Source organism: Accipiter gentilis, chromosome 14, assembly GCF_929443795.1.
Source record: "Accipiter gentilis chromosome 14, bAccGen1.1, whole genome shotgun sequence".
Classification (NCBI taxonomy): domain Eukaryota; kingdom Metazoa; phylum Chordata; class Aves; order Accipitriformes; family Accipitridae; genus Astur; species Astur gentilis.
In genome coordinates this window covers 16,292,192-16,311,593 of record NC_064893.1, presented here as the reverse complement: position 1 = coordinate 16,311,593, position 19,402 = coordinate 16,292,192, and the positions used below count along the sequence as shown (strand labels likewise).

At 48.8% G+C, this 19,402-nt stretch overlaps 2 protein-coding genes across 15 annotated transcripts in view; both read right to left on the bottom strand.

The window, feature by feature from the left end:
* Positions 1-3,270: 3,270 nt before the first annotated feature.
* Positions 3,271-10,209, bottom strand: AAR2 (AAR2 splicing factor). Of its 2 annotated transcripts, none has more exons than XM_049816265.1 (3): positions 9,246-10,199; positions 7,568-7,797; positions 3,271-4,491 (listed from the first exon to the last, which is right to left on the bottom strand). In XM_049816265.1, exons 1-3 carry the CDS (start codon positions 10,000-10,002, stop codon positions 4,324-4,326), a joined length of 1,155 nt encoding a protein of 384 aa, XP_049672222.1. In that variant the 5' UTR covers positions 10,003-10,199; the 3' UTR covers positions 3,271-4,323. The 2 variants fall into 2 exon arrangements, with proteins under 2 accessions (XP_049672222.1, XP_049672223.1); XM_049816266.1 differs by lacking the exon at positions 3,271-4,491 and adding an exon at positions 6,959-7,349 and having other exon boundaries at positions 9,246-10,209.
* Positions 10,210-10,820: 611 nt separating this feature from the next.
* EPB41L1 (erythrocyte membrane protein band 4.1 like 1) overlaps positions 10,821-19,402 on the bottom strand; it is a 71,372-nt gene continuing 62,790 nt past the window's right edge. For 11 of the 13 annotated variants that reach the window (XM_049816195.1, XM_049816194.1, XM_049816201.1 and 8 more), the window contains 7 exons: positions 19,034-19,144; positions 18,556-18,636; positions 18,301-18,363; positions 17,284-17,379; positions 16,237-16,317; positions 15,168-15,284; positions 10,821-13,943 (listed from right to left, as the gene is read on the bottom strand). In XM_049816195.1, the coding sequence (XP_049672152.1) occupies positions 13,935-13,943; positions 15,168-15,284; positions 16,237-16,317; positions 17,284-17,379; positions 18,301-18,363; positions 18,556-18,636; positions 19,034-19,144 (558 nt within the window). In that variant the 3' untranslated portion in view covers positions 10,821-13,934. The remainder of the gene's footprint in view (positions 13,944-15,167; positions 15,285-16,236; positions 16,318-17,283; positions 17,380-18,300; positions 18,364-18,555; positions 18,637-19,033; positions 19,145-19,402) is intronic. The other 2 variants (XM_049816200.1, XM_049816202.1) reach the window with 2 other exon arrangements.

Below are 19,402 nucleotides of genomic sequence, written 5' to 3'. Positions count from 1 at the left end.
TAATGAGGCCCCTGCAGAGTCGATGCCTCCTGTGCATTAATTACAGGCTCCATCACAGCTCATGCTTTACGGAGCATCTTCCCTCCCACGCTCCAGCTCCACTCTGTGGTTTGTACAACACTTGCCTCCGTAGGACAGGCTCCCGCACTACCAAATCCCAGCTCCTGGGTCTGCCCAGGAGATCGCAGCCGCACCACCCGCAGCAGTGCACATTCTCAGAAGGGGAGCAGAAATAGCTATGAAATAGCTGACCACATTGGGAAGGAATGACCATTCACAGCACATCCCTTTTATAGTAACAGGGCTGCAGGAATAAGCCACTGTTGTAGCTGCGTTTGACAATGAACAGCAATATCAGGGGAAGATGATTTCCTTTTTCAGAGAAAGGAATCAAGATGTTCCATTTCATCTTTTTCCATATTCCAGGAGCTGAGTGCCAGCCACTCCATCTGCAGCAGCTGGCATAGTCTATGTCCAGCTGTCAAAGCAGTAGCAGAAATAAGTGTTGCTCCAAACAAAGGTGGTGTATGTCTAAGAGACACTGAAAAATCTCTCACTCCTGTTAGTTGTTAGAGGCACAAATACCAAGTGGATATCTATTATTTGTTATTTCTGGATTAGAAAAGTAAGGGTACAATACTAACAAACACTAGAAAAGCCTAATAAAAATAGAAGACTTGAACTGAAACAAGACACACAGAGAAAGGCTAGGGTCACCATAAGAAAACACTGAGGAAATAACCAAAAATTCAACTTACCATTAAGTAGTGAAAGCGAAAGCACCAAGGAAGAGTCGCTTGTTCAAATAATAATTAACCCTGAGCTCAATTCAGATTTAAAACCACAGCACTAACAAGCTACACACAGTCACTGATTGCTTTCTACAGCTTCCCCACCTGCTCCCTTTCATCTTTAGTTTTCATTTAGAGGACAAGAGTTGTGGGACAAGAACACCACCTCTGCATGTCTGGGTAACATCTAACAGTATACGAACTTGGTGCTGTTCAAGGTCTGCAAGCGTTGCTGTCACATGAGTCAAATCACTGCTGAGACAGCTGCCACACAAACCCAATTTGAACTGTGGGTTCTACACTGTGGATGTTCATCAGTGACACAATGAAGTCAGCAGCAATCCACCTGAAAAAAGACAGAAGTGGTCTGTCTCCTTTTTTAGCAGCTGGGGAGGAGGTGGTGGAAATCACAAAGGAAGCAGCATGAACTGGCAAAGGAAGATGTGCCATTTCTCTTCCCAATAAAAAAAGGGTATACAATACTGGGATAGGAAGGCAGCTTTCTACAGCCTAAGGCAGCACATTCCACATGTCTGAATTTGCATAGTTGATGAAATAAGCAGGAACCATCTTCAGTTTGGTGCAGGACAACACAGAGGCCCCACACAGGATAAATATCACCGTCTTAAAATTCTGGTTTGGCTAACGTTACTGAGCCTATGGGGAAAGTGAAAAAAAAAAAAAAAAGGAATAGCAGCTCTCAGGGTTGAATACACTCGCACTGGGGTTTGCATTGTAAATGCAGTGTATATTTGGGGGTATCCAGTGGTCAGCTCATGCCACTGCTGATTCACAAGTGATTAACTTCACCTACGGCTAAGCAGGGCCCATGATCCTACACAATTTGCAGTGAAGGCACATGTCACAGGACAGGAATGATGCCAATTTGCTTCACTTGCACAACTCTGGCAGCTGGACAACTCTCCACATAAGCAGGAGGCCAATGTACCTCATGCTTCAATGCCACTTCACAACGTGCTGAAAGCTGCTTGTCCTGACCCTAGTTCATCGCTGAATCAGTGTTGCAAACACATCACATATTACACTTCATTGGCTTGCAGTAATGTGTATTTACACACACACAATCTCTCTTTTGCTTTCAGATCATTATATTCATCTTAGCTGGAAGAAGGGGTGGTGTTATCATAGCCATAGCTGGCCTAAGGCTATATAAGAGCAAGAAAATATTCCTTCTATTACATGCTACCGCTTTCCTTTTATACCATCCTTTCTGCTGACTTCAACAGGAATAACAGCATTCTTTTCCCTCCCAAATTTATAACCCCCCCTTTGCAAACATCCAGCATATGTTGCTTCATATGTGCCAGCTTCCCTTTTCCCTCAAAGTGTGCAACTGTGTCATATAATGGAGTTGAATTTGAACACCTCAACCTGTATTTAGCTGAAAGTTCACTGCTTCTGTTTCATAGCTAACAAAGGGACTGCGTCCTCAAAAGCCTGTTTATTCCCCACCTTTTTTGTGGGTCTAATAAGATATTACCTCTCCCTATTACAACCTTGCAAAAAGAAAAAAAGCACAATGGAAGTACAATTATATTCTCTTTTCTCAGTTGCTAAAAGTGTAGCTCATTATGGGAACCTGACTATTACACACTTTGGAAGTTAATTTTCAGTTACTGTTTTTGAGATTTAACAAAGACACACTCAAATTAACCTAACCATCAAACAAGTGGGAGCATTGCCAGGACAGCCTGCAAAGTACTGACACTGCCTGGCCAGCCTGGTCTGCAGCCACAGAGCACAGTTCTTCTCCCTTGCAGACAGGCAGGTCCCCAGGCTTCATGCTACCCTCACTACTTACATCAGTGACTGGTGTGCTGCTCTAAAGCAACAGAACCAGTCATCAGGCTGGTGCAAAGAGCCAACAAACCGAAAAGGCATCTTTCATCAAAGCGGGGACTATTCATTACAAATGATTTGTCCAGTTGGCAACTGGAAAAACAGCACTGCCTGTGGGTACAAAGAGCAAGACATCAAGCGGAGAGCACAGTCAAACTACTGTACAAAAGATCTCAAGGGTTTTAAGGACAAGAAAGCGCGGAAAGAAAGATTTAAGAACAAAACACTTGCCATATCAGAGTAACCTCCCCTAAGGGCGTGTGGTTAATATGGAGTCCATTTAAAATGCACAACCAAGACACCAGAGTAATGGGTGCAGAGCCCTTGAGGAAAAGGAGGAAATGGCACCAAGCAGTAGATGAGGGCTTCTGACAGCTGATTCCTGTGGTAAATTCCCAATTATCTGGAAACACCTCATCACATACCTTCTTCTCAGAACACGCCACGCTTTCTGCCATGCCATGTACCATTTTACTGTGAGTTGTCCTTGGATGTTACAGATACCATTGTGATGTTACTTCTGGGGACACTGGACATCCCAATGAGAAAGAGAGAGCAGTGTCAATGTACTATAAGCTTTAGCTAAATAACTAAAAAAACACTCGTACAGATGTTTTTTGTAGGCAAGGCTCTCGAGATTTATTTTGAACTATAAAAGACTAACAAACAGCAGTATCTTGTTAGACATGCATACAGACAAATTCCTGAAGAAGTCTAACAGCCAAGAAAGTAACAAGTGAGTGGTAGAACTAAGTCCCTGTGCAGCTCCCAACAGGCACCACAAGTTTTCTTACAGCCTACCTGTGGGAAATGGGGAGAAAGAAGAGACTGTCACCAGTGAAAATATGTAAGATTTCCAATTACAACAAAACAGAGGATCCAGTTCATGTGGAAGTCTGACCTTATATCTCATGCTCGCTCTCTTCTTCAAGACCTGGGTGACTACTGTCCAAATAACTACTTCTTGTTACTAAACTGTTAACTTTCTTTTACATCAGGCTAAACAGTGTCAGCAGTAAATACAGTAGGCTTTAACAGAATGGGAAGAATAAGATACCTCAGTATTAGGGGTATGAAATGGGAGGAATTTTGCTTTGGCTTTGAGTCCTCCTCCACAACAGATCATTGCAATAAATCACAGTAAGCAGCATAAGCATCCAACACAGTTTTGAAACACTTGTGGTTACACCCCTGTAATGCAAGCCTAGGAAGAGCAGAACCTCCTAGTTCACAGCCTGGGTTCAGGCTGTCAAAAGCTGCAATGACCAGTCGTGTAGACTTACACTCCTTGCTCAGGAGGCATCAAATTGGAGCAGCAAAGGCTTCGAGTGTAAACCACAGATGCTCTCCAAACAGGGTGTCACCTCCAGTCCAAGAGGATGGAAGGGACCAGGGATCTAGAAGTCAGCCAAGTACAGAATGAGGAGACGCTGCAGAAGAGCTAGAGGAAAAAACCAAGGTGTCCAAAGTAGCCACGTGACAATACTCAAACTCCTCCAATAATTCTGGTCTCCTTGCAAAGTTAGGAATCCTCCTGGGTTTTCCACATCTGCTTCTACAGCAGAAAGAGGAATCAGCTTCAGAAACAGACTTTAGGAAGGTGGCAAGGTTGGAGAAGATGTGGAGAAAGAGTTATTTTAAAAAGCTGTTTGTTTCTAAGTGAGCATTTTGCTTAGTCCACCTGCACACCCTCAGGAAGCTCTACCACTACAGGAGCACAGTCATCAGGCTCTGCCTCAAAGTCCCATTTAAATTTCTTCGTTAGGTGAGCCTTGAATTTTTCAGCCTTTTTCCTTAGGGTCCCATCAACAGCAGCACTGCATGTGCAGGAAAAAAACACCTAAAAGAACAAAGTAGAGGTCAGTCAGAACTCAGCCATAGCACAAGCTGTGCATCTCTTTCCTACAAAGATGTCACGAACAGGGAGCACCAGGAAAAGTTTCAGGCTAGGCCACTGGTAAGGGATCTACCACCCTGGAAACCACTCCAGCTTTGGGGCTACCTAAACAAAGCCTACGCTTCTCTCATCCCACAGCCAAGACCAACATCCTGCCTTCACTCCACTGAGTCAGTGTTAGAAGTATTTGCACTAAGGTAATAACTTTGTTTCAAGGAGGAGTATATATGTAATTAAATATGTACTATGGAATTCTGAAATATGCATAAGTGTGAGCAAAGAAAAATGTCTGAGCAGAAGGGAAAAAAAAGGACTACCAGTTTTCATTTGGCACATAGCCAATTTTACAGCATGCGTCAAAAAGGCCAACAGGTAATTATACCCATCTTTTTCATCGTTGGATGGACCAGGAGATCCCCCAAGGTAATTTTGTAATATGGTATCACCAATACCTTAGGATACAGAGGAAACTTAACAAAATTACCTTGAGGGTAAGAGAGGAATGGGAGCTCTCTGGAAAGAGTCCAGTTATCCCCAGCACAGCCATTCCCTTGAGCACAAGGCACTGAAATCTGGACTAACCTCTAAGGGTGGCTCCCCTCCATCATCCAAACACAAACAAATCTATTAACTTTTCACAAATTCACAGCTTTTGTTAACACTTTGAGAGTTAAAGCACCTATGTATGATTAAATAGGGCATTTAGCCTCAGAGCCCATCTCTCATCGCTTGCTTCTGCTCCTTTTCTGAACTTGTGATCCAGAATTTGTTTTCATAGGAAGAAACTTGTATTTCAAAGCCAAAAAAAAATAAAAAATAAAAATCACTGCATGATGGAAGTGAAGGGAAAGCCCTCTGGGGAAAAAGCGGGTTTCTTATTTGGGAGAGGGCTACTGGCAGCTGGATAAAACACTGACAATGAGCAGCAAAGTTCGTTGCTTTGTTTATGATCATTTGCCTTTTCCTTGTTCATTCTACCATGAAACTCCCTCTTTATAACATAACTGTCTTACACAGCAAGGCTGCTATTAAAAAAAAAAGATTAAAAGATTATACTTCCCACTTCTGCTCAGTGAACTACACATTAGTTATTTAATCAAAATTATTTTTCTTTAAACGTTGTTAGGGCTACATATTCAGTGGAGGTTATGCTGTACTCTTCTTGCCTTAGATAAAACTCCAAAAATAAATTTGCTGTATTCAAAGCTGAGCAAAAGCTAACACAGATAATACACTCCACACACACCCACACCATTTTGCCCCCGCCCACATCCAGTTAAGACTTAACTCTGACAGCTATGTACAAAAAGTGACTGGAGAAGGCATATTCCAGAGGTTCCCTGGCACTATTTCAGCGCATCAGGGAAATCCCACAGGAGCAGAGAAATGGAGCACTTCTAGCAAGGAGAGGCTCAGTTCAACCATAAGGCAAATTTCTTCTATGTTCCTAGGAATGTGGTGACTCCTGCTAGGGCTTAACAGTGATCACTGAAGCCAGCACAGCCACCTAAAGACATCAGCTTCTACTGCTTAAGTAAAAAGCACAGACTGATGAAAGCCAAGGGTGTACAAGACTCAGGTATCCAAAAAGGAAAGATAACCAGCAAGGCAAGGTGCTTCCAAGATTCCCATCAGATGGAAAGAATGGCTGGTTGACAGATTCTTTCTACTGCTGCAAACTGACAGTGCAAAGCATTGCTCTGTGAGTGTGCTGCAAGAGGGCTAGGTTTTCCAGTCCTGTAGTGGGATGGAAAAAACACACCAACAAAAATAAAATAAAAATTTAAAAAATGAGACTTTTATTAATCCAAATTCTGAAAAAGTGAAGAAAGTCACTTGATTAAAGCAATGCTTCCTTCAACATTTTACCCAGCAAATTAAAAACAAACACCTTCACCCTCCCCAAATCTACAGCAAGAACCTGGAGTTAGAAGTAGAGAAATGCAACCACTCCCTGAGAAAGAAGGTGCTACCAATTTGCATCAAGCAGCTGCAACGTAACTTACTACTGTTTCTGCGGGGATTAAGTTTCCATTGGTGAGCTTCACCAGTGTATCTGGTTTGGGCCTTTTTTTTTTTAAACCAAGTTTTGCTTAGTCTGTTTGCTGAACTGTTAGCATGGTTACAATCAGTGGGAGTAACTGGTTTTACTAGCGCTGAATTACAGATTTGCCCATGCCTGTCTCAGTAGAAGCAGTGTTTTCTGCATTTTGGACTAACCATAAATTCCCTCTGGATAAGAACTTAATTACAGGAAATCTTCAACTTTGGTTAAGGCAAAAGGAATGGAAAAGCTTCTTAAATACTATCAATACCCTAAGCTCAATAAGATTTCACTGCAGCTTCTCTGCATACTAAGCATACCATTTAAACTGACCAAAAATCAGCATCATCAGTCTTTTATACCAAAGTTTTGTTGGTGTTTTTTTTTTAAAGAATGAATAGCATTTGGGAAAAAAAATAAAGAAACAGACATCATCTTGCACTTGCTCAGCCTCTCTCGTTGTTCAGCTGAATGTAGTCAAAGGCCTTAAAAATGTTTAGAAAAGGTATGCTGGTACAGTCCCATCGCATTACATGCGCCACTCCAGAACTCTAAAACCTTGCCACTGTAGCAGGCTACTTTCAGCACTATTTGCAAGGAAAACATAATAAAAAAGACTGAGTCCCTATTCTCTGTTACAGTCATCTTCATTAGCCTTTCCTCTTGTTGCCTCACTTTGCTGGCCTCTCTGCATGTGGACTAACTCAATTTTATACTGCATTATACTCATCCAGGCATAGCTTGAGCAGATCAAACTCTGAGACGACAAGCAAATGGCATTTCTTTCTAAGTAACACAGGGAAAAAGTAAAAAAAAAAAAAAAGAAAAAAAAGCGTGTGCTTACATAGGCTCACTATCTCCCACGCAGCTCAACAGTAGCTTAATTCTTTTTGCAGCTTCTCCCCGAATTTGCTCTGATGTCCTGTATGCCCTCTCCTCCCACTCCCATTTTTCAAGAGATAGCAGCAAATGTACCTGTAAGGTGCTGGTTAAAAAGTTGTCCTGGGAGACAATGTCCACAAAAAAATCAGCTGGGATTTCACTGAGCTGGTGATACAATACAGAAATTAGATTGATGTAAAGGTCTTGATACTTCCCTATGGCATCTTCGGATCGGCACAGGATGTTCAAGAGTCTTTTCCAGTGCTCAAATGCATCATATACGTTCCCAATCAGGAAGCAGATGAAAGCAAACTGCAACTCAGCTGTGCATATTCAGCAAAGGAAAGCAAAACAAAACACACGTAAGACTAAAAACATATCCAAGGTACACATACTCTCAAAAACTCTGTAAATGATTGCATAAAACTCTGGGTTTGCCTTTTGCACATGCATTCTGCCCTTCCAGCGATTCTGCTAATAGCAATCAATGCTTCAAACTGACTATTTCCTAATGCTCTGCTCTTCAGCTGGAGAAAAAGCAAAGCATAATCAGGCAGGTCCACCTGGAACTGCAATTATCTGACTTCACAGGCAGAGTAAAGAGCCACCTAAGGACTTCCACTATCATCCGTGTTCTCAAAATTACACCCAAATAAGAAGTCAGACATTGCTGTTATTCTGCAAAGATTCAGTCCGCCTGGTTTCCAAAGCCACACAGAAACGCAAATGCTACTGCCCTTGAACACAAGGGCTGTGGGAACACTGGGAGAGGTGAGCAGTACATTAACAGATGTTTTTTCCTCATTGAATTAAGATCCAGGTTTGTCTCACTGGCTGCTTAGCATCAGTTATTTTGCCAGAATGATGGTGTCACCATTTCCTAAGGTAATACATTCTTTGTATATCCTAGAGTTGTCTTTCATAATTTTGATAAAGAATAAGTTGTATAACATTAATATAGAAAAATGGAAGAAGGGAAAAACAAAGGCTTACTCCAAACCTCAGTAGCCTTGAGGCTCCAGCTCAGCTGGGTTCCCAAGCCCTCCCTCCATCCTGCCACGAAACAAAACCACACTCCAGGACCTCCACAGATTTGATATTTATTCATATCACAAGTTGTCAAAAAAGGCTGGCAAGTAACTGAGACCCTGTGACTGGGAGCCGCAGGCCTCGCTGTGGATGTCTCCTGCAGCAGGGGTGGCAGATTTCAAACGCTGCCACAGAGAGTCATCAGCAGCACAAAGCAGAGCTGCCACCACTCCAGCCAGGGAGGGGACCAGCCACTGCCTTGGGAACCACCTCACCACTGAAACAGGAATGAGAATCTGAAAATCACCATGTTCTGCCCCATTCAATGCTCCCAGGACTCCCTTAGCTCCATCCTCCAGAGGTTCACTTAACAGGCAAATTGCCAGGCTGGTCCACACGACAGGCTCCCTTCACATGAGATACAGCTCACGGCCACCTATGATTGCTGCTTTTGACTTAATTTGAGGCAATCTGGGCTCCAAGCACAGCACCCAGGAGCAAGAGAGGCAAATGTGGCAGGCTGGCAACTCCCGACACCAGCACCACGTCCTCACCCCAGTGCAACTGAAACAGGCCCTATAGCTGGTAAAAACTCCACAAACTTCTGTCCTGCAATTAAGAGAGATGCCGCAAGGTGCCAGGGAACAGGGCCCGCAGAACAGGTGCGGGTTTCATCCCGGGGCTCTTGACTTTATTCTCCCAGAGCACCCGAGGACTGTCCTGGGCAACACGTAGTACTCACCAAGCAGATCCACAGGCTGGCTGGCGTATCGCTGGTTAATCACCTTCTCCAGAGCGTAGCTGAGGTCCATGCTGTGCCTGGTTATCTCCTCCGGAGTAGCACCATCGGGGTACATCTGCTTCGGCAGCTCCGTGAACCTGATCTCGGTGCCAGCCTTCGGCTTCATCTGGGGCAGCCGTGCCACGCCTTCAGCGTAGCTCCGGCACATGGCGCCGAAGGGCGGCAAGCGCTGTTCCGCCCGGTCTCTGGTGAGCCGCCCAGCCACGACCGGCAGCACCTCCGAGAAGGCGCAGATCTGCCCGCTCTCTGGCTGCAGCTTCTTCATCGCCGCTTCGCTGATGAAGCTGGTGAGGGAGACCCACTTCTTCAGGGTCTCGTAGGGATAGGGCCCGAGGAACTGGTCCATCTCCTGCAGGTTCTCTCTGAAGGCCTCGGCCTCCCCCGTGGCCCGGGGTGCCAGGCCCACCGCCTCGCTGGCAGCGTCCCACCGCAGCACCCGCACCTCCCGCCGCTGCAGGCTGAGGAAGAAGCCGGTGCGCGGGCCCGTCTCCCGGCCGCCGCCAGCCCGCCCCGCGCTGCAGTGCAGGAAGTGGACGCCCGGCGGGATCATCTTGACGCCGCGGAACCTGGGGCCCACGACCCAGGTGCTGTAGTCGATGCCGAACTCGGTGCCCTCGGGCACGCCCAGCACCACCACCGCGGCGCCCTCGAAGAAGAGCTGCCTGGCCAGCTCGGGCTCCAGCCGCGGGCCCGCCATGGCCCGGCCGCGGGCAGGGCAGGGCAGGGCAAGCCGCTGCCAGGGCCCCCGGCCCGCTCCTCACCGCCCGGAACCTCCGCGCCGCCGAGACCGCCCGGTCCTTCCCCAAAAGCGCCCGGGCGGCACAGTCGCTCCAGGCGCCGCCAGTTCCGGGCACGGCGGTTCTGGCCAGCGGGGGGAGCCGCCGGCACCGCGTGCCCTCGCCCGGGGCTGGAGGTGGGTTCTCCGGGCCCTCACTGCAGGCGGTCGTGTCCACGGCCCCCAGCAGGCACGGGGCACCCGGTCCATCCCCCCTGGCTCCCAAGACCCCAAACCTGGCAGCTCTTTCCCCCTTTGCCCTCCCAGGGCCCGCCATGGCTGGTGGTTACTCCACTCTGACCCAACGACCCCCAAAGACGGTCTCGCTGCCTCAGACCCGCCCCCCGCAGCTGGCAGCCGTTCCCTGGCCTCCCAGTCCTCCCAGCCGGGGACTGAGAGCCCTGCAGTGAGACAGATCTACAAGACCCCACTGCAGGACAGACGCCCTCACAGCACCACATCCTCCCTCCCAGGTTGACAGACGAGTCGGGCTCCTCAGGGATGGCTGCCACCTCCTCTCTCTGGGTTTTGAGCATCCCCCACAACTGCCTTTGCTGCCCCACGCCAGCCTACGAGGGTCGGCAGCTGCCACGTGAAGCCGCTCCCAGCCCCACCACCCAACCTGGCGGACTCTTCGCTTTAGACAGAGTCCAGCATTGCCATGTGCAGAGACCCAGGTTTCAAGGTCCCCCTTTCGCTGCTCCGTCCTCCTGGTAGGAAAGAGTCTGCTGAGGCCCCAAGATGATTTAGCATCAAACACATTTATTTCACTTTTATTGAATACAAGAACAGTGAGCACACACGCATACACCACTGAGCACTGTAAAGGAGTATGACCGAAGGGGGAGAGGGAGAACAAGGGAAGAGAAAAGGAGAGTTAGTGAAGGAACAACAGAGCGTTGCGGTTGGTTGGTAAGGTGGTTCTCAAATAAAAATAAATATTATTAATTATTGTTACTGTTATTATTACTCATGCAATCACAGGCCAGGTTTGGAATGAATTTGTGGGATCAGGTAAAAACAGGCACTCGTGTCTCCCGCCCCTTTCAACAGAAAGGCCCCTGGAAGAAAACAAGCAGTGATCAGCTATCTGAAACAGAGCAAGGTTATGGGCAGGCTGGGGGAGCTGAGCCCACAGGGGCCTCAGTTGTTGCTGAGCCGCAGAAACCCACACCTCGCCAGGCAAACAAGCAGCGAGCTTTTTTCTTTCCTTTTTTTTCTTTTTTCTTTTTTTTTTTTTTTAAAGTTTTTAAACACTGCCACCCATTAAACACGCTGCGGAAGCCAGGGACTGGATCTGCTCACTCCAAATGTAACTCATGTCAGTCCAAGCACACATCAAGTCTAACTCTGTAAGGCCACTAATTTTAACAGTAACCTTCGATTTTATAACTGTACACAATGTCAAAAGCAAGTATCTAGTTTCACAGTAGCCTCTGGTGGGTTGTAAATATATCAAAGCCAGGTGGGCTCCTCTGAGTATGAAACACACAGTGTGCTGATCAACACCAGCACCATGTGCAGACCACGAGTCCTCCGCCACCCCACCTCTCTCTCTGAAAGTGCCACTGCTGATTACGGCTGGTTTGGGTGCATTGAAAAAAGAAAAGAGAAAAGTAGCCTCTTTGCAACTGCCTTAACTCTTTTTTCGTTGGGGGTCTGGTCTCGAAAGGTAGCTGAAGGTGCTTGGATGGAAGCTGAGGAGACCCTCACAACCTGGCAGCACTGGCACCAGCCAGCAGCTCTGTCTGATTCCCAAGCAGCTTGTGCTCATGCCTTTCACGCTTGCAGGAGAAACCTCTCTGCCAGAAGGAGAACAGACTTCATGGGGACATACTAGCAAGCAACTGGTAAACCATGGCTGCCAGGGAGCCGGCTCTCTCCTCAGACAACAAAGGCGGTGAGCCGGGTCTGCCCACAACATCCTCGCAGCACAGGCTCTCCTGCTCACTGTCATCCTCTGAGCCATTGCAGGAGCTGGCAAAATGCACCTATTTCTGGGCACAGTCTGTGTGAGGGGTGGGAGACTAAAGGCAAAATGGTGCAGAATTGTGGGCCCTTCTGTTTCCGCAGGAGCTAGAGACGATTCCAAGAAGGAAACCTGTTTATTTCCTTTCCTTTCTGATTTTGGTTCCAAGTCTACCCTAACTGCCTGGTTCACAGTGTACGAGGCCCTGGGCTTGGCCCATGATCCCCTTCCAAAGGCAGCCTTAGAGGAAGCCTGGGGCTAAAGGCTGAGCTGGGATGATTTGGGGGAAGGCAGCTCCACTGACATCTCCTCAACACGCACCTTTTTACACAGAGGGCCTGGGCTCTCTCATCCAGCCTGGGATGCTGGGGATGCTCTGCAGCAATGGAGACAGCACGGTCTCTCCACTGCTCATCCCTAGGCAGGTCAGGGGAAGGACTGCCATTGCCCTGCCATCACTGTCACCAGCCCGCAGCGCCTCAGGCAGCCCTTGCCATCACACGCCGGGCAGCAGGGGAGACAGGGCAGAAACAACCACTCTGCCTTTGACCCTACTATAAAGCTCAAGTAACTTCATCACTGGGATCCAGAAACAAAGCAAAACCACCCCAACCACCAGCACGGCTCAGGAGGCTGGAGAGGAGTGATGAATGCAGTCCTGCAGCTGCTACCTTGCTCCCAACTGACTCCCGTGGCTCTGGGTGGGGGCCAGGGAGATGATCCTGCCTACAGCTGCCGGAGCTGCAGCTTCAACCTCCTTCCCTGCCCCTCCAAATCACCACTGACCCTCCAAATCCAATCACCATACACTGCAGATCACCCAGTGGGACATCTCCCGTCTCTCACCCTCTCCCCTTCCCCCCCCAAAAACAGCAGTGGCTGAAACCTTCCCCGTTCTCTTCTTGCAGGACTGAGAGTCCCACACGTGATCTAAGAGTCTCAAAATACACCAACCACAGTCAATCAAAGAGTTAATAATTTAAAAATGTCATCATCATATTTACCAGCACTGTTGAAGTATTTCAGTATTGTTCCCTCCCTCCCCCCTTGTTATATATAATAATATACATAACTTAAATGCACATCCATATGAAACCCCTACCGGCTGCATTTTATAAATGAGAAACCATATACATATAATTTGTTTTGTTTGAAATTAAATCCATTCTTAAATACCTTCAGAGAACAAGAGGTTGGACAAGTGCACAGAGAAGAAGATAAGGAACGGAAGGGAAAGAGTTAACAGAACCCCAGAAGAAGCAAAAGAACCAGCATGGAATGAGAAGGGTGAAATGACACTTGCGAATCGGAAAATAACTCTAAGGTAATAAATTCATTGTTTTTCTCTCTTCCTTCCAGAGGTGGGGAACAGTCTCGCTTCTGCTTGTGTTTTTTTATTTCAGTTTGCTTATTTCTTGCTTTGTTGCAAAGCAGTTTTCCTTTCCATTCAGTGTGCAACAAATGAACTCATGATTGTGTATCCTTTAATGTAACATGCAAGATGGTGGCTTATTGTATTGTTAACAATATTATTGTTATTATTATGACTTTTTAAATCTTATTTTATCACCAATCCAGTAAATTCTTCAATTTGTTTGCAGAGGGTTGGCTTTGTTTGTTCTTGGTGGTGTTTGCTATTCATTTCCAGCATTTAGCAGCAGTGCAAGGATGCATTTTGTTTCCTGTTTTTTTATATATATATATATATGTATGTATGTATATATATATATAATATATTTGCTATTCCTTTTTAAAAAATTTTTGTCTCTCGCCATGAACATTGCAGCCAGGATGTCTATGTCTTGCTGACAAATCCAGCATGAAGGCTCCTTCTCCGCTGTTCTCCAGGTTTGAATACAGATGACAACTTCCTTGAACATGTTGGTCAAGATTCCTGTACAAGGCAGATGGAAATGACCAGTCATGGGGTGGTGATTTCTTCAGCTATAAAAGGGCTCCTCTTTGTATGAGGGCACTGGACAGTAAATTTGCAAACACCTGGGGCTACAGCTTACACTTAATTACCAGGACCTCTGGTAATTAGCAGGAACTCCTAATTCACTGGGCTGGTGTTGCTGTATGGAGATAACTTACTTTAAGCCATTCAATTAAAATTGGGTGGCTCCCTAAGTGATGCAGAAGTGTCTGGGCTTGCTTGTTTGTACTGTGCTGTGGGAGGTAAGACTAGGCAGATGCAAGAGCCTCTTCTGACTGCTGCAATGTTCCAAGCTGCAATGGAACTGGGCACTTTTCCAAGCTTAAAAGCTGCCAAACAAAATCTTCACATGACAAAGAAACACAAAATCACATTTCCAAAGAGGCCTCTCAAAATGCACCTGCAGCCTGGCTGGTGACAGATCTCCTCATACATTTTTCAGCAGTGAAGCTGCCTTCAGAAGCTTCCCCTCCCCTTTCCACCATGTTCCTCTGTCCCTCAGCTGCTCTGACACAGAGGTCTGTTGGGCTGTGCCAGCACTGAAGAGCTGCAGCAACCTGGCTGATGGGGGAGCAACAGGGTCAGAGTATGGGGTCAAGAGTGGGGCAGGACTCCTCAAGCCAGCTTTGCCCTGAAGAAAAATGTCTGGGGCTGTGAGTGCTTTGGGGCATCTGTGGGGAGGTGCAAACCTTGGGTGCTGCTGCGTGCACCTGCATGTGTATAAAAAGACAACTTGGTGATCTGAATGGGACTAAAGAAACCGCTCTTTTTTGCAAATATTGGTCTGATACTTTGGACTGGCTTTGCAGAACCTGTAGCCAAGTTACTCAGCCCATCCGCAAAACTGGCATCACCTCTTTCCCTTCCTGCCCCACGGGGACAAGCAGGTCCTTTCTTCTTTACACGCAAATGACTCTGACCCCTCTGCTGAGCAGAATAGCAAGGCGACATCTGCAGAACTGTTTTTGGTGGCATGGCACTGGCTTTCTAACCACAGCCGGGTGGCCGTGCCTGGAGTCAACACCGGAACTGGAACTGCTGGCTGTGAGCTCCCATTCTCAGTGCCAGAGAGCAGTGATGCCTACCAGCTCCTGCAGCTGGTGGGGATCAGAGACACTTGCCTAGTTATTTCCACCCCTTACACAGCAGGTATAAATCATGCCTAGTAACTTCTCTACACACCTGAGGTTTCTTGTCCCGTTCCTCTGGAGAAGGTTCTGTTTCTCTGTATACCACAGCTTTGGTTACCAGCATGTCGGGATGCTGTAGTTTTGCCTCTTTGATTGCTAAAGCCAGTGCCTAGAAACCAGAAGGATGAAAGCATTTATTGTCGCTTCCCTGAAGCCTGCTACATTGCTCTCAGCCAGACAGAACCAGCAGACAGAAAGCAGCTGGAGCCGAGTGGGATTCCAGGAGGACACAGATACAGAGGTTCAAAGCTGAACCTACAGTAGCCTGGCAGAAGAGGCTGGAACCCACCACAGATCAGGGATTCGTACACCGTTGGAATGCCTCATGCACTGCTTTTCTCTTGCTGTTTTTTTTCTGTAGAGATGCACTATGTCTCAGGCTCCCTACTGAAACCCAAGCAAAGGAACAGCAACAATTGTCTCTGCAGCAAAACCCTAGAAAAATTTACGGTAATAATCTAATTTAAATTATTATAATTCTAAAAAAAAATCTAAAAATTATTTTAGAGCCTTTTAAATACTTTAGCTCTTTCATTTTTCTCCTTAAGGAAGAAATCCCAAAGGGTTAGGCCACAGGAAAATGATCCTGTGGCCCTAGAGATTTATGTCAATCTTTGTTATTTCATTATAAAAGTTTGTCACTTTTTGTTCCTCTATCATGGAGGCAGATGCAAAACACCATCACTTGGAGTGAGTCAATCTGTAGTGAGACTGTGCTGGAAAGAGAGAAAGAACCTGGGTCACTCTGGAGAAAGGGCAACTGGAAATGCGTATTAAGAAAATAAAAAAGTGATCCCATCACTGGGCTCGGTGCTGGCATGTAACCTTTACCGCTGCTTCACTGCTGTAGTGGGCACTGATGGGAGCTGGGCTGGGGCTTCACATGGGTGCCACTACACCCCATGGGGACCTGCATTGCTGGACAGAGCTGGTAGGTTTGGGGCCTCAGGGGTCAGTGTTTGGATAGAAGGAGTAAACGGGTACGAGACAGAAACAGAAGCATGTGGTGCTGCAGCTGGGGGTAGCCAGAGACGGGCAAAGGCAGGGTATCCTGCTCCTACCTGGTCCTGGTCCACATCTTCATCTCCTGTGATAATGATGCGCTTCTCTATTCGGGTCTCAGAAAACCCTCCTTTCACAGTCTGCACAAGAAGGAGAGCACTCACCCACAGCTGTCCAAGCCAGCTCCTGGTGGATGCAGCTTTGCCCACGGGAGGAGGGACAATGCCAGCATCACCTTAGGAACTCCCCCCCGTAATTAAGTGTATCTCCCACTACCCTTGACTAGGTGCGTGGTTAGAACTGGCAAGACACAGCTGGCCGTAGGTGGGGAGAAAAAGGGCCAGGTGGCAGGTACCGAGCTTCTGCTTTCATTTATGTGTCCTTAATTTGGGAATGAAATGGCAATGGCTGAGGTCCTCTGATGCAGCCTTAACTCCGTTTCCTACCATCACTCCCCCTTGCCTGTGCCACTCCAGCTCTAATAAACCCAATACACCCCATGCTAACACGGTTCCCATAGCTGACACAAGGTGAGATGCTCCAGCACTGGTGCTGTGGGCTTCCTGGCCCACAGGGACCTGGGGTCTGGCTCTAGGTACATCTGGGAACACTCACCCCAGTTGCATAGGCAGGGACTCGCATGCTGCTGGCAGCCTAACTTGGAGTCCCTTCCACCACTGCAGTTGGCTCCAGGAAGTCAGCAACACTGCACACTGATCTTCCTTCTTGCCCCAATGACTCCCTGCCCTCCCAATCTACCAAGGAGTAGAGGAGGGCACAGCAAGTGTTCACAGTCCCCGTGGGTGGTACGCAGGTGACGAACAGCCAATGCCTGGCTGTCCTTGCCTGCAGTCCCCCGCGGTCACACCTGGCTGGATGCGAGGGGCAGCACAGCAGGGCCAAAGCGGGCACAGAGCACTCAGAGTGGGGCATGGGGTGCTGTGCTCGCTCGCTATCCCCCACGGGACAGCATACACTTTTTCAGCTTGTAAGGAGGAAAGCGGCATTTTCTGCTTGTACTAACCACAATATAAATCCACCCATCCTCCAATTCCAGTGGCTTGCATCAGGAACCCCCCGGCTGCCCGCTTTGGAGCTGCTCTTACCTTGGTAACGTGGGTAGTGGTGGAAGTGGAGAGGGTTTCTGCAGTGGCACTGAATATGCTGGTGAGCACTTCCTTCCCAGCAGAGCTGCTGTTGATCTGCAGAAGAGAGAGCAGCGGCATCAACAGGGCCACCACGGGGGAGCCCCCAATGCTGGCTCCCAAAGAGCTGGGACCTTCCCACCGGGATGCACCTACGCAGCCAAGCACGGGAAGGGAGAGTGGCAAGGGAAAAAAGGACACTGCAGTGTGCTTCCAACTGGACGTTTTGGGGGGGCGGCAGGGAGAGGTTTCCAGAGCTGCCCCAAGCCCAGAGCTGCAGGAAGGGCCTCTGCAGCAGGGAGATGATTTCATGGCTGCATTTTGGTCTTCTCCATCCATCCTAAGGGACACCCTAATTGCAGAGCTCTTGGGCTACCTCTAAGCTTTGCCTGTCCCTGCTTTGTGTGGTGAGGGCTGGGAAGGCTGCGCTGGTGCTCCAGCCACACAGTGCCGGCCGGGTACGTTCTCCCTGCTGCACAAAGTGATGAGCCTGGGACAGCACGTGGCGTTTGGCCAGGCTTGACTCCGTCAGAATGAGGCAACTGAGTAGAAAACTTCCTTTACACAGGAAGGCCTGCTGCTGGACAGGGTTGTTCATGGTCGTCACCTCCACTGGGAGTCAGGAGACTTTGCGTGTGGCCTTGGGTGGCCAGGCAGGACACCCAGGGCTAAAGATACCTCAGCCTGCTATGAGACTGGGCTATTTTTTAGGAACTCTCCTCCTCCAGCATATGCTCAAGGTGCATGTCTAGCCCAGGAGAAAGGCCACGGGCAGGGCGTCCCGTGCCATCTCACTTCCCAACCTTCTGAGCATCCTTATGCTCTTCCCAGTACCAACACACTAGCCAAGGGGGCGAGTGCTGGGAACACAGGAGGGGGCCCTGTGGGACTAACCCCAGCCACTCCCCGCCCCACAGGTCTGCCTCCCTCTCTCCCCACCACCTGGCCAGGCTGCTGGCACCACATGCCCCCCCTCACCGGTGAGAGGGAGCGAAGGTCTGTTGTGGGAACAGCCCCTTTCCCAGCCTTGGTGCTGTGATCCTGAAAGAAGAGCAGATGGGTGCATTGGCTCAGATGCAATGCGGGGGCAAACACGGCAGGTCACCCTCCGCAGACATCCCCAGTGGGGCAGGGTCGTCCCCCCCAGCACAGCTGGCCCATTGCCCTCGCCGGAGCAGAGGGACTGCAGGGGACAGCAGCTCCCCCACCTCTCAAGGGGCCAGCCCTGCTTACTGAGGTCACCAGTGCCATCTCTGCGGTGCCAGCGTGAACAGTGGCAGTGGCGTCCCTGCTGCCCGGGGTGCCTCCTTCCACCTGCCAGGGCAAAGGAAACCTGGTGAGCCTGGAGGTGCCAGGGAGGGGGTGACACTCACAGGAATGTCCTTTCTGCCAGAGGAAGCCGGGGAGGGCCACGAGGCCACGGACACATGTGGTGCAGCATGTATTGTGGCCATCACCCTCTGTGCCCATGTGCCAGTGCTGCCCACTGGCATGGCAGATGGGGCCAGGGATGCACACAGAATATCTCTGGGTGGGTTTTAGTTTGATGTTTTGGGGAGTCCAGCAAGACAAGGGTGAGCAGAGGCCCCCAACCACCCCACTTGGACACCTGCCATCCCAGTGCTGCTGCCTGGGGACAGGTTTTGCTGGACTGAGACTTGGCAGAGCCATCAGGGAGCAGGGCCACAAGAGGACGGAGCCACGACATTACCTGGGCTGTGTCTGTGGTGCCGATGTGGTGGAGAGCAGAGCCATCTGCTTCAGGTTTCTTCATGCCCGGCCCCAGGCCGACGGTCACAGCATCCATTTTTGGGGCTGATGACTGCAGAAGAAACACAGCAAGTCAGGTACTGGGGCACGATGCCAACAGCCCTGAGTGCTCCTTGTGCACCAGCCCCCACAAGCAGAGCATCCCTGCCCCACTCCTCTGCAAGTGCCACACACGTATGACATCCTGCAAGCATCATGCTGAGTCGTACCTGGCCAAAGAGCAGAGACCAGGCTGCTGCCCTGGGCAGACAGCCACCATGCAAAGGGCCCTGTGTGACAGACATACCCCAAATCAGACCTGATGCTCTGT

Bases quoted from the DNA above. Each gene is read 5' to 3' on its own strand.
- AAR2 (XM_049816265.1), bottom strand. From the start codon at position 10,002: ATGGCGGGCCCGCGGCTGGAGCCCGAGCTGGCCAGGCAGCTCTTCTTC. The intron at 7,798-9,245 runs GTGAGTACTACG...GAATATGCACAG, and splicing joins CCAGCCTGTGGATCTGCTTG to CTGAGTTGCAGTTTGCTTTC. The intron at 4,492-7,567 runs GTACATTTGCTG...TTGTTCTTTTAG, and splicing joins TTTTAACCAGCACCTTACAG to GTGTTTTTTTCCTGCACATG.